The 12,508-nt window shown below is 39.5% G+C and overlaps 1 protein-coding gene across 3 annotated transcripts; it reads right to left on the bottom strand.

Moving 5' to 3' along the window:
* Positions 1 to 7,212: 7,212 nt before the first annotated feature.
* Positions 7,213 to 9,556, bottom strand: LOC130469435 (uncharacterized). Of its 3 annotated transcripts, XR_008929971.1 has the most exons (5): positions 8,809 to 9,556; positions 8,427 to 8,503; positions 7,728 to 7,817; positions 7,417 to 7,631; positions 7,213 to 7,327 (listed from the first exon to the last, which is right to left on the bottom strand). XR_008929971.1 is itself a non-coding variant. In XM_056838753.1 (3 exons), exons 1-3 carry the CDS (start codon positions 7,796 to 7,798, stop codon positions 7,311 to 7,313), a joined length of 303 nt encoding a protein of 100 aa, XP_056694731.1. In that variant the 5' UTR covers positions 7,799 to 8,417; the 3' UTR covers positions 7,213 to 7,310. The 3 variants fall into 3 exon arrangements, 1 of the variants encoding a protein (XP_056694731.1); XR_008929970.1 differs by having other exon boundaries at positions 7,417 to 7,817; XM_056838753.1 differs by lacking the exons at positions 8,427 to 8,503; positions 8,809 to 9,556 and having other exon boundaries at positions 7,728 to 8,417.
* Between the last annotated feature and the right edge of the window lie 2,952 nt (positions 9,557 to 12,508).

Below are 12,508 nucleotides of genomic sequence, written 5' to 3'. Positions count from 1 at the left end.
ATAGCTTTGATTTCGAAAACATCTGTAGCTACTCCCAATGACAAAGTGAGGGAGTTTCTATGCACCTTTAGATCCTTCCAATGACAAAGTGAGGAAGTTTCTATACTATCAGTTGACTAATCCCAATGACACGTGAGGGATATGTTGACATTTCAAGTGATGACCCTTAAGTCAAATGTTATCACTCGGGGGCTCGTAAGACCCTCGCAAAACAGGTCACATACACCATGGCTTGTGTGACGCACTCCGTCTAATACTTTGACCATCGTCTTATTCCAAGACTTAGTCAAAGTGGGGGCTAACTGTAGACACCTACTTTTGTCCCCCATTCCCGAAAAGGAAAGGTTCGATGATGAAAGCATAAAATCTCCACTTGACAACGCATTTCCTATAAAATAAACGAATCTCAAATCCCCTTTTCATTTCACCCGAAACCTGATATTTATAGAAAACTGCTATTTATGGAAACCTGTTAAAAATAGTAACTGCCGTAAAAGGTAGCTTCTAAAAGTGGCAAATCATAAAGGATAGAAACCTGTCAGAATTAGGTGTTGCATTCCAACGTAAATCCTAAATGAGATAGAAAACTGCGAGAATCCTATTCCTAATATGATTCGGAAATAAGAGTTACGTGTTAATTAAAATCCTAACGAGCCTAGAGTTCGTAACGGGCCCAGACGCATCCCGTCACAAGATTAATACGCACTAAAAGACTCGATTAAGTCTCAAACTCTACGGATTTCAGGAATCCGAATCTGACTAAGAAAACAGCCCAGACCCTATTTTCAACGCCTGGCTCTGGGCGCCGAAATCTTCGGCGCCCAGGCCTGGGCGCTGAAAATACCTGGGTACGTGTTTTTTTTCCTAATTCTTTATGGATTAGAACTCTGCAATTCTATCTTTCCACGAACTCTTCCCTATAAATACAGCCCTAAATTCGACGTGAAAAGAACACACACAACACAATTATATTCTGAGTATTGACTCCAACCCTTAGCCTAAGCCTCACGCTGCGAAATTGTTCACGCGTTCTGTCGCAATCGATCCATAAATCGAACAGAACGTATCCTGTCCCATAATTTGAGATTCGTTAAATAAAAAGGAGAAATAGCAAAGTCAAAGTGGTTAGTTTTCTGAGAACCGTGACGCACCTCTCAAGGGTGCGTCGTAATGTGCCCCTTCTCGATGATTTAATTGCTTTCCTCGCCCTTTTTATGAACTGTTAAACTAACTAAATCTGATTGTTCTATCACGCCTAACAAATATAATATTTTTGGGAAATTGGATTATCATGCTAGGTCCCTTAATGCCATCTAAATCAGATAATCACGATCGATCTAGTATTATATGTTTCATATTGCTAAAATCAACTCAGATTAGTTTAATAGTTAACGCATGTCCCTTCAATTATTTATGCTGAGCAAGTAAGGATATCCTGCCTCTGGAGTTATCGACGAGCGAAGTACTCCTCTCGGTAGTTACAGTCCCCCGAACCCTCAATCTCTACCTTGCGGGTGTATGTTGAGAGATCCCCACACCAGGGATCACAAGGGAACCTACGGCCGTCGTGGTCAAACATAATTGCACTCCCTTTATGTCACGATAACCGGGTTTTGTCAGTTTTTCTCATTGTCGTTAAAAACTGAATGGCGACTCCTATATTACTAGTCAATGGGGTGTAAACTCACAGGAAATCCAATTACACTTGATTGAATAAAAGAATCGTCACACCCACGAGGGACGAGGTCACGCATTAGCCTCGTGCTTTTTCAACCCCCTCACAGTAATCAAGGAGATAATAGGGGACAAGGATTTCAAGGAAGGAACAATCGGTCACAAGGATGTGCCAAATGTGGGAAAAGGAGTCATGTTGAGAGTGAATATCGTGTTGGCACAAATGCTTGCTATCGATGTGGAAGCCATATATGATCATTACGTTAGAGATTGCCCAAATCAAGTGACGTTAACCATAAGGGGACCAGTTCCAACTAACAAAGATCGTGGTCGGAACAACAACGCAGGAGGTTCAAGCCGCAACCCACCCCGATGTTAGGTTATGATTCATATGACAATACATAAATCATGCGGAAAAACCATAAATCCAGGAAAGCATATTATTTACACATAATCATTTAGCATAGTATAGATGCATACACTGTGTAGCGTGCCTTCCCTAACTGCGCCCGAACCGAACAAGAACAAGTCTTTAGGACTCCAAGTGTCGTCCCTCCGTAGATAGTCCACAGTACGTCCGAATCCGCCTCAAGATTGACCAACTAGAATCGCCCTTAGGGTGCTAGGAATTTTCGGCTATTGTTGTGCAAGTTGTATGGCTGAATTTTCTTTCAAAAACTTACCCTTTGAATACTTCAATCGTATCTGTAAATAATGACCCTAGGCACTTATTTATGGAGGTATGGAATAGGAACTGGAATCCTATTAGGATACTAATTAATTTAATTAGAATCCTGCTAGGACTCTATTTAAATAAACTTTATCTAATAGGTTTAGGATTTAATCTTTTATCGAATCCCGATAGCTTTAGGATTCGCACACGAGCGTCGCACGAGCACCGTACACCCGCGTAGGCCTTGCGGCCCACGCCGAGCGCACAGCGCTCGGCCCATACTGCTGTCCGCGCGCGCCCATGGCTTCGGCTGGGCCTGGCTTGCGCTGGGCCTGGTCGAGGCTTTGGCGTGTGTTGGTGATGCGTGTGGCTTGCTGGGCGATGGGCTGGCTTCGTGCTGGGCCTTCGTCTAGCGAGCCTCGTCCGACACTAATTCGTACGATACGCTTCCGATTAAATTCCCGATTTCGGAATTCATTTATGATACGAACAATATTTAATATTTCCGATTCCGGAATTAATTTCCGTTTCGAACAAATATTTAATATTTCCGTTTCCGGAATTATTTTCCGATTCCGGTAATATTTCCGATTCTGACAATATTTCCGTTTCCGGCAATATTTCCGATTCCGGCTATATTTCCATTTCCGATAATATTTTCCGATACGTACCATGTTTCCGTTTCCGGCAACATCTACGACTTGGATAATATTTATATTTCTGATACGATCCATATTTCCGTTTCCGGCAATATCATCGTTTTCGGAGTATTCATTTCTTGCTTGTGACGATCTCAGCTCCCACTGAAACCAAGAGCTGTCGATTCCGAATATCCATAGATAGAGTATTTAATGCCATTAAATACTTGATCCGTTTACGTACTATTTGTGTGACCCTACGGGTTCAGTCAAGAGTAAGCTGTGGATTAATATCATTAATTCCACTTGAACTGAAGCGACCTCTAGCTAGGCATTCAGCTCACTTGATCTCACTGAATTATTAACTTGTTAATTAATACTGAACCGCTTTTATTAGACTTAACATTGAATGCATACTTGGACCAAGGGCATTATTTCCTTCAGTCTCCCACTTGTCCTTAGGGACAAGTGTGCATTTCCTAATTCCTTTGTCGCTCGATGCTTGCTCTTGAAGATAAGGTAAGAGTTGTCATCCTTATTATGTCCAGAGGTGTTTCTCGGTTTCAGAGTTCAACTGATCAAATAAGCAGATAATCATAGCCTATGAATCATCTGAGCACGGCCATGCATTTCACAGTTTCTAGCTCTCCGTGTGGCCTTGTACAACTTTTAAGCATCTCATCCCGATTTATGGGAGGACAATCCCAATCTTGCGATCTTGAGATTAGACTTTGTTTGATAGGTGATTACCTGAGCGTTGCTTTTATAGCCTCCTTTTACGGTGCGACGGTTGGTCAACGTCAAAGCAACCAGTTCTCAAACAAGTAATCTCAATTCACTCAGGTATTGAGGATTTAGTGTCTAATAATTTTAATGAAATTTACTTATGACAGATTTTCATCTCTTACAGTAAAGTTTCATAGGTCTGTCCGATACTAGTCTTCCCAAAGTAAGTATCTATGCAAATGATTATGACATTGCCATGTCCACATATTTCAAGAAACAGAACTACTAGTCATCTTGCATTCTAGTCGTCTAAAGTTTTCTATGCGTCCAATTTTATAGAAAACTCCGACCAGGGACCATTTTTAACTTTTGACATTCAAGTTCACTTGATAGACATTTCTTAGTCACAGGACTGGTCTTGACAGTCTATCTTGAATATATCGTCAAATTGAAGGGACTCATCATTTAATAAACCACAATTAAATGGAAAAATGAATTCTATTCATTTATTGTGAATGATTAACCAATAATGTTTTACAAAGATTTAAACTCTAAAACTTTAAAACATTAAATAAGGACATCAAAGCCATTCTCCAATATGCTTGATTCCCATGGCTGCAGTGTGCGAGTTGTGCTTCGCCTGCGGCAGAGGTTTAGTCAATGGATATGAGATGTTGTCATCAGTTCCAATCTTGCTTATCTCGACTTCTTTTCTTTCAACGAACTCTCGTAGAAGGTGAAATCTACGAAGTACATGCTTGACTCTTTGGTGGTGTCTAGGCTCCTTTGCCTGTGCAATAGCTCAGTTGTTATCACAATACAGGGCTATTGGTCCTTTAATGGAGGGGACTACACCTAGTTCACCTATGAACTTCCTTATCCATATAGCTTCCTTTGCTGCTTCATGTGCAGCAATGTACTCCGCTTCAGTTGTAGAATCCGCAATGGTGCTTTGCTTAGCACTTTTCCAGCTTACTGCACCTACGTTGAGGCAGAAGAGAAACCCAGACAGTGATCTGAAATCATCTTTGTCGGTTTGGAAACTTGCGTCCGTATAGCCTTTAACAATTAATTCATCATTTCCACCATAGACCAGGAAGTCATCTTTGTGCCTTTTCAGGTACTTCAGAATATTCTTGGCAGCAGTCCAATGTGCCTCTCATGGGTCTGACTGGTATCTGCTCGTAGCACTGAGTGCGTACGCAACATCCGGGCGTGTACATATCATAGCATACATTATTGAACCAATCAATGATGCATACGGAATCCCATTCATTCGTCTACGCTCATCAAGTGTTTTTGGGCACTGAGTCTTGCTTAGAGTTATTCCATGAGACATGGGTAGGTAGCCTCGCTTGGAGTCTGCCATCTTGAACCTATCAAGCACCTTATTGATATAAGTGCTTTGACTAAGTCCAATCATCTTTTTAGATCTATCTCTGTAAATCTTGATGCCCAATATGTACTGTGCTTCTCCTAGATCCTTCATCGAAAAACATTTCCCAAGCCTAATCTTGACAGAGTTCAACATAGGAATGTCATTTCCGATAAGTAATATGTCGTCGACATATAATACTAGGAAAGCAATTTTTCTCCCACTGACCTTCTTGTATACACAAGATTCGTCTGCGTTCTTGATGAAACCAAAGTCACTGACTGCTTCATCAAAACGTATATTCCAGCTCCTGGATGCCTGCTTCAATCCGTAGATTGATTTCTTTAGCTTGCATACCTTTTTAGCATTCTTTGGATCCTCAAAACCTTCAGGCTGTGTCATGAACACAGTTTCTGTTAAAACGCCGTTTAAGAAAGCGGTTTTGACATCCATCTGCCATATTTCGTAATCGTAATATGCAGCGATTGCTAACATTATCCGAATAGACTTTAGCATTGCAACTGGTGAAAAGGTTTCATCGTAATCTACACCGTGGACTTGCCTGTAACCTTTTGCAACCAATCTAGCTTTGAAAACTTCAAGTTTCCCATCCTTGTCCTTTTTCAGTTTGAAAACCCATTTGCTTCCAATGGCTTGGTAGCCATCTGGCAAATCGACCAAATCCCATACTTGGTTTTCTGACATGGAGTCTAATTCAGATTGCATGGCTTCTTGCCATTTCTTGGAGCTAGGGCTCGTCATAGCTTGTTTGTAAGTCGCAGGTTCATCACTTTCAAGTAATAGAACGTCATAGCTCTCGTTCGTCAAAATACCTAAGTACCTTTCCGGTTGAGATCTATATCTCTGCGATCTACGCGGGGTTACATCTCTAGGTTGACCATGATTCTCACCAGATTCTTCTAAAGATATCTGAGTTTCATCCTGAATGTCACCTTGAGAATTCTCTAGAATTTGTTGTTCGACTCGAATTTCTTCGAGGTCTACTTTTCTCCCACTTGTCATTTTGGAAATGTGATTCTTCTCCAAAAAGACACCATCTCGAGCAACAAACACCTTGTTCTCAGATGTATTGTAGAAGTAATACCCCTTTGTTTCCTTTGGATAGCCCACAAGGATACATTTGTCAGATTTCGGATGAAGTTTGTCTGAAATTAATCGTTTGACGTATACTTCACATCCCCAAATCTTAAGAAAAGACACATTTGGAGGCTTTCCAAACCATAACTCATATGGAGTCTTTTCGACAGCTTTAGACGGAGCTCTATTTATAATGAGTGCAGCTGTATTTAGTGCATGTCCCCAAAATTCTATTGGAAGTTCGGCCTGACCCATCATTGACCTGACCATGTCTAGCAAGGTTCTGTTCCTCCGTTCCGACACACCATTCCATTGTGGTGTTCCAGGAGGAGTCAATTCTGACAGAATTCCACATTCTTTCAGATTGTCATCAAATTCATAGCTCAGATATTCACTGCCTCTATCAGACCGCAGTGCCTTAATCTTCTTGCCTAATTGATTCTCTACTTCACTCTGAAATTCCTTGAATTTGTCAAAGGATTCAGACTTATGCTTCATTAGGTAGACATAACCATATCTACTGAAGTCATCAGTGAAAGTGATAAAGTAGCTGAAACCACCTCTAGCATTTGTACTCATTGGTCCACATACATCTGTATGGATTAAACCCAATAGTTCAGTTGCTCTTTCTCCAACTTTAGAGAAAGGTTGCTTTGTCATTTTGCCAAGTAAACATGATTCGCATTTACCATAATCCTCTAAGTCAAAAGGTTCTAGAATTCCTTCCTTTTGAAGTCTTTCTAAGCGTGTCAAGTTTATATGGCCTAATCGACAATGCCACAGATAGGTGAGATCTGAATCATCCTTTTTGGCCTTTTTGGTATTTATGTTATAAACTTGTTTGTCGTGATCTAATAAATAAAGTCCATTGACTAATCTAGCAGATCCATAAAACATCTCTTTAAAATAAAACGAACAACTATTGTCTTTTATTAAAAAGGAAAATCCCTTAGCATCTAAGCAAGAAACTGAAATGATGTTTTTAGTAAGACTTGGAACATGGAAACATTCTTCCAGTTCCAAAACTAGCCCAGAGGGCAACGACAAATAATAAGTTCCTACAGCTAATGCAGCAATCCGTGCTCCATTTCCCACTCGTAGGTCGACTTCACCCTTGCTTAACTTTCTACTTCTTCTTAGTCCCTGTCGATTGGAACATAAGTGTGAGCCACAACATGTATCTAATACCCAAGAAGTTGAATTAGCAAGTATACAGTCTATAACGAAAGTACCTGAAGATGGAACGACTGTTCCGTTCTTCTGATCTTCCTTTAGCTTTGAACATTCTCTTTTGTAATGGCCTATTCCATTACAATAAAGACAGCTTGATGTGGACTTGTCCTGCTTTGATTTAGCATTGCCCTTGGACTTTCCACTTTTCTTGAACGGTCTCCCTCTAGCCTTGAGTAAATCTTTGGCTTCACAGTCCAGTATTATCTCAGCCTTTCTGACAAGGTGAACAAATTCTCATAATACTTTTATATAACTATGTTCTATATTAATATTCAAAAGTGACTTACATAACTTAGTAGAAAATTCTTACTTGGACTTAATACAAAATAAGCTTAAACTAGGTGAACCCTTATAAGACGAAATCCTTGCCACTATTCGCATCCGTCGCCCCGATCGGCACCTAAAACATAAAACAAAAACGGTGAGCCGAAGACTCAGTAACGTACTACTCTAGCAACGTAAAATCATTTCAACTCATTTTAGTTACTAAAACAGGGAGAATAGAATATCGTAAAACATTTAATAAAAACATCATATTAGTTTATTCATAACCTTTTCTTTTATTAACATGCTAGTTGTTGGCAAGTATAAACTGGTGGAACGTCTTCCACGATGGACCGGTGTCCATAAGAGCCTTTGCTCAACTGTGGGCCTGTGCCCCTGGGTACATGCATGACCGAAACTGTAAACTGTGAACTGTAACCTGTGAACTGATACTGCCAACAAAACTAGGTCTTTCACTTTTATTTATCATGTTTTAATGAGTTTTATAATTCTCAATCTCTGTACTTCAGTTGAAGTAAAATAACTCTTGAGATCAGGTGATCAATAAAACATACTTGTTTCATGGTTCTCATAAATATCATATAAATATGAAATAGTTTACTTAAAGCATACTTCTTTCCCGCAAATCATAAAACACAATAAACATGATTAAAACTCAACTGTAACGTCGTAATTTTATAATCTCATTTAGAAGGGACTTGCAGGTACTAGCAATAGCCGTTACCTCAATTTCGTGATTGACTAGGCTTTTTCTCTAACCTTGATTATCGTCCTTCCTGAGCTCCGAGTCCGATTTTTCTTCTTTTTATATTAGAATAGATATAGCAAGGTTAATAAGTAAAATTAATAATAGTGAATACATGTATAGAAAATATTTATATTTATTAAGAACTATATATTCTTTTTAAAGGAAAAAGAGAGGGAATATGTATACTAGTTTCATGCTTAGGTTTTATAAACTAAAACACGGTAGTAATCTAAAAGGATAAAAGTTATAACTTCATTTAAACACTAAAGCTTTATAAAATTGGTTTAAACAATTTTAATTAGACACTAAACTTTGTAAACCAACTCGATTAAGCAATATAACTTGAATAAAGGCTTACCCAAAAAGATTGAAGTTGGGCCACTCTTAGCACTTAGTTAATGGGCTGACTTTACAAAGAAACAAAGTTCCAAATGGAACTTGCTTCCCGACATTTTTGGAGCGCCAGCAACGGAACAAAGAGCCGCACGAAGGAAAAGAGAAAAGAGAAAAGAGAAGGTGGCGGCTACTAGTTGGCTTCACGAGAGTAAGGTGGTCGGATACCTGAGCGAAGCTGGGTGGAAGCGGTATGCCGACAGCAACACCAGTGACAGTTGCGGTGGTTTCCGGCAGAATGGGGCGGCAGTGGTGGTTAATGTGGTGGTTTTGGTAATTTTCCAGAAATTTATCTTGTTTAAGAGGGTTTTAATGGTGGTTTAGAAATTGAAGGTCAATCTGAATTGTATTGTTTTTGGGATGATTGAGCAGCTATTTATAGGAGCAATGGTGCTCCATGCATGGATGCAACAACTCAGATTGTTGGTAGAGACAAGTGTAAGAGTTTTGAGTTAACAAATTGGTGATTAGGATTAGCTAGTCTAGTTTTAGGTAAATAGGTTTGATGAATTAGCAAGAGAATTGATTATGGTAGAGACACATAGACAATCATGGATATGAGCTTCATGGATATGGTGACACGGAAGAGGGAGAAGAAGGGGATTTTGAGAACCTGGTTTTCAATTCCTTTGACTCTAACATGGCATTTTGGTAATTATATGATTTTAGTTTTTTTTTTTTTTTAATTTCCTTTTTCTGAAAATTTGCTAATAAAATTAAGTTTCAACATAAATTCACAAAACCTGAAAATAATATTTACCATTAAAACATTTAAAGTTTTCAAAATAAAATATTCATTAATCCTGAGAAAGCTTAATTAGAAAGGCTAATTAAAACATAATTAATCAAGTTTAAAAATTTGGGGTATTACAGTTTTGGTCTCTTGGGATTTGCTGGAGGTTGCACAAATCAAATTTTTTGACGAGTGCCTTGGCTGTCTCGAGGTAGGCTTGCCTCTTGGAATCTTTTGCTGCATAAGAACCGTTAATTTGACTAATAATCAATAATGAATCACAGCGTACCTCAAGTCGTCGATTGTGAATGTCGCGAGCTAGCGTCAATCCTAAGATCAGGGCTTCGTACTCCGCTTCGTTGTTGGTAGCTTTAAACTCGCAGCAGAAAGATTGTACTATCATGTCCCCTTGTGGAAAATTTAACACGAGTCTTAGCCCTGTCCTCCGTATGTTGGAGGATCCGTCAGTGAATAGTGTCCATGTTGGTGGGATAGTGTCGTCTTACAGCATGTTGATGTCATGGTCGACTTCGTGTTGCATATTTAGGATGATGTCGTAACACCCTAACTGTACGCCCCATTTAGACATCCTGCCAGGTAACTCAAGTTTCCTCATGATCGACTTCATGGGATAGTTAGTTCTCACAATTATAGGATGTCATTCAAAATGATGGCGTAATTTAGTAGATGCTACAAGTAATGCAAGTAGAAGTTTTTCAAGATGTGAGTACCTTGTTTCGGCGCTAAGTAACGACTTACTGAAGTAGAAGACTAGTAGTTTCTTACCGTCATCATCTCGTGCAAGGACTACGCTGATTGTCGACTCTGTGACTGCGAGATATAACTACAGCTCCTCCTTGTCCCGTTCTTCCTTTGTGTGTTATCGCGTTTAAGATGTTAGGCTATTGCCTATGTGGTTACATCTTTCTATGTTCTCCCTGTTTCCTCGTTAGTGTTGTATATACAAATAAAATATAAAATTTGTAACATGGGAGCAATGACTTATGAAAATAAAAAGGAGTGTAAGAGTTTATAGATGATACGGTTTTGCTTATGTCGTGTTGCTTACTTCTCATGTACAAATTCAGAATTTTGGATGGAATTTCAACAACAAAACACAATTTCAATTTCAATCTCACTCCTTATTTTCTGTGATTCAATCCAACCAACCACCATCAACCACCGTCTGCCACCACTGCAGCCACCACCGTCCACCACCATTCTCACCATCACCCTACACCACCTAACCACACTCACCACCGAGCACCACCACTCCACTGTGCCTCACCTTCCCTGCCCCGTTCCCCTATCTCTCTTCCCCTCTTTGCCACGCTGCACCACCCACGCCACACACCACCGCCCACCCTCACCCTCACCACCATCACCTACCACCAGTCGCAACATCCCTAGCCACCCAGACCACCGTCACCCTACATCACCACCGCACGTACACCCTTCTTCCCCTGCTCCCTCCTCTCTTCTCGCCTCCCCTGTCTCGTTCTCTCTTTCTCTCGTCGCACCACCTCCCACAACCACCACCACCTCCAGCCACCCTCATCATCTCTCCAACCAACCTTCGCCCTTAAAACTCCAGCGAACCACCCTTCCCCTTCCCAAAATCCCGATCGAAAAGCCCACTCCCAAACTCCCCTGTTTTCTCGCCTCCTTCGCCCTCCCTCCTCCTTCTCTCGCCTGTACCACCGCCGCAAAAACCACCACCACCTTCGCCTTCACCGTCAACACCCGTCGCCACCGAACCCAGCGCAATCGCCTCCCTCTTCTTCGTGCCCTGCTTCTCGTGCCTCCTCCCTTTGTCCTTCTCGCGTCCCCTTTTCCCAGAAACCAAAGAGAACAAATATTCAGTTTTAATTTTAAAACTTGGATTTATTTTCCCAAACCCATATGGCCCAACTCTAATTATTGGGCTTTGGTAAGTCATATTTAAGATTTCAGAATTTCTATGGTATTTTTGTGATATAATTATTGACTAATAAAATTGTATTTATTTTTAAGGTTTAATTATCGATTTTCATAAAATAAAGTTACTAACTTTATTTATTAAAAACAGAATTTAAATAATATTTTCATGAAAATCGGTTTATGAATATAAATATATATTTCGATTGAAATTCGATTAATAATATTTTCATTAAATTTCGAAATTATATTTTATTAAAAATCCGTTATTTATAAATTCGTTACTTATAAAATTTATTTATTATAAAATATCAATTTTAGATAATTTATCGTTTAATACTAATTCAATGATTTAATATTTTGAAAGAAATTGGACTCGGAGCTCAGGACGAACGAACCCAGGCAAATCCCTAGCAAATCGCGGAGTTAGGTAACGGCTATTGCTAGTACCCGCAATTCCCTTATAAATGCGATTATGAAATCACAACGTTATGATTGATTTATGAACTGAATGTTTTAAAATGTTTTATGAATTGCGGGAAATGAAATGTGATTTGATTGAATTATTTATTATAATATGATTTAATGGAATTATTTCTTATAATATGATTGATTGAAATTCTTATAAAATAATGTTTATAAGAAACCATGAAAGAAAGGATGTTTTATTATGATCTCATGATCTAAAGGAAATATGTTACTTCAATCGAAGTAAAAAGACTAAAATGTAAAATTAAACGAAACATGATAAATGAAAGTGAAAGACCTAGTCCGTTTGGCAGTATATGTTCACAGGTTACTATTCTCGGTCATGCATGTACCCATGGGGCATCCGCCCATTGAGCCAAGGCTCTCATGTTTTCGGGCCAAGGCCCTATGTTTTATGGACAGCGGTCCATCGTGGAAGACGTTCCACCATGTCATACTTGCCACGGCTAGCATGTGCACCCTAAAGTTATGAATGAATTAAATAAAGGACTTTATAAAATGTTTTACTATATTCTATTCTCCCTGT

Source organism: Spinacia oleracea, chromosome 3 (assembly GCF_020520425.1).
Source record: "Spinacia oleracea cultivar Varoflay chromosome 3, BTI_SOV_V1, whole genome shotgun sequence".
Taxonomy (NCBI): domain Eukaryota; kingdom Viridiplantae; phylum Streptophyta; class Magnoliopsida; order Caryophyllales; family Amaranthaceae; genus Spinacia; species Spinacia oleracea.
The sequence above is the reverse complement of the archived record's forward strand: the minus strand, read 5'-3'. Positions and strand labels throughout refer to the sequence as shown.

Bases quoted from the DNA above. Each gene is read 5' to 3' on its own strand.
- LOC130469435 (XM_056838753.1), bottom strand. From the start codon at position 7,798: ATGCGAATAGTGGCAAGGATTTCGTCTTATAAGGGTTCACCTAGTTTA. The intron at 7,632-7,727 runs GTAAGAATTTTC...TCACCTTGTCAG, and splicing joins TTATTTTGTATTAAGTCCAA to AAAGGCTGAGATAATACTGG.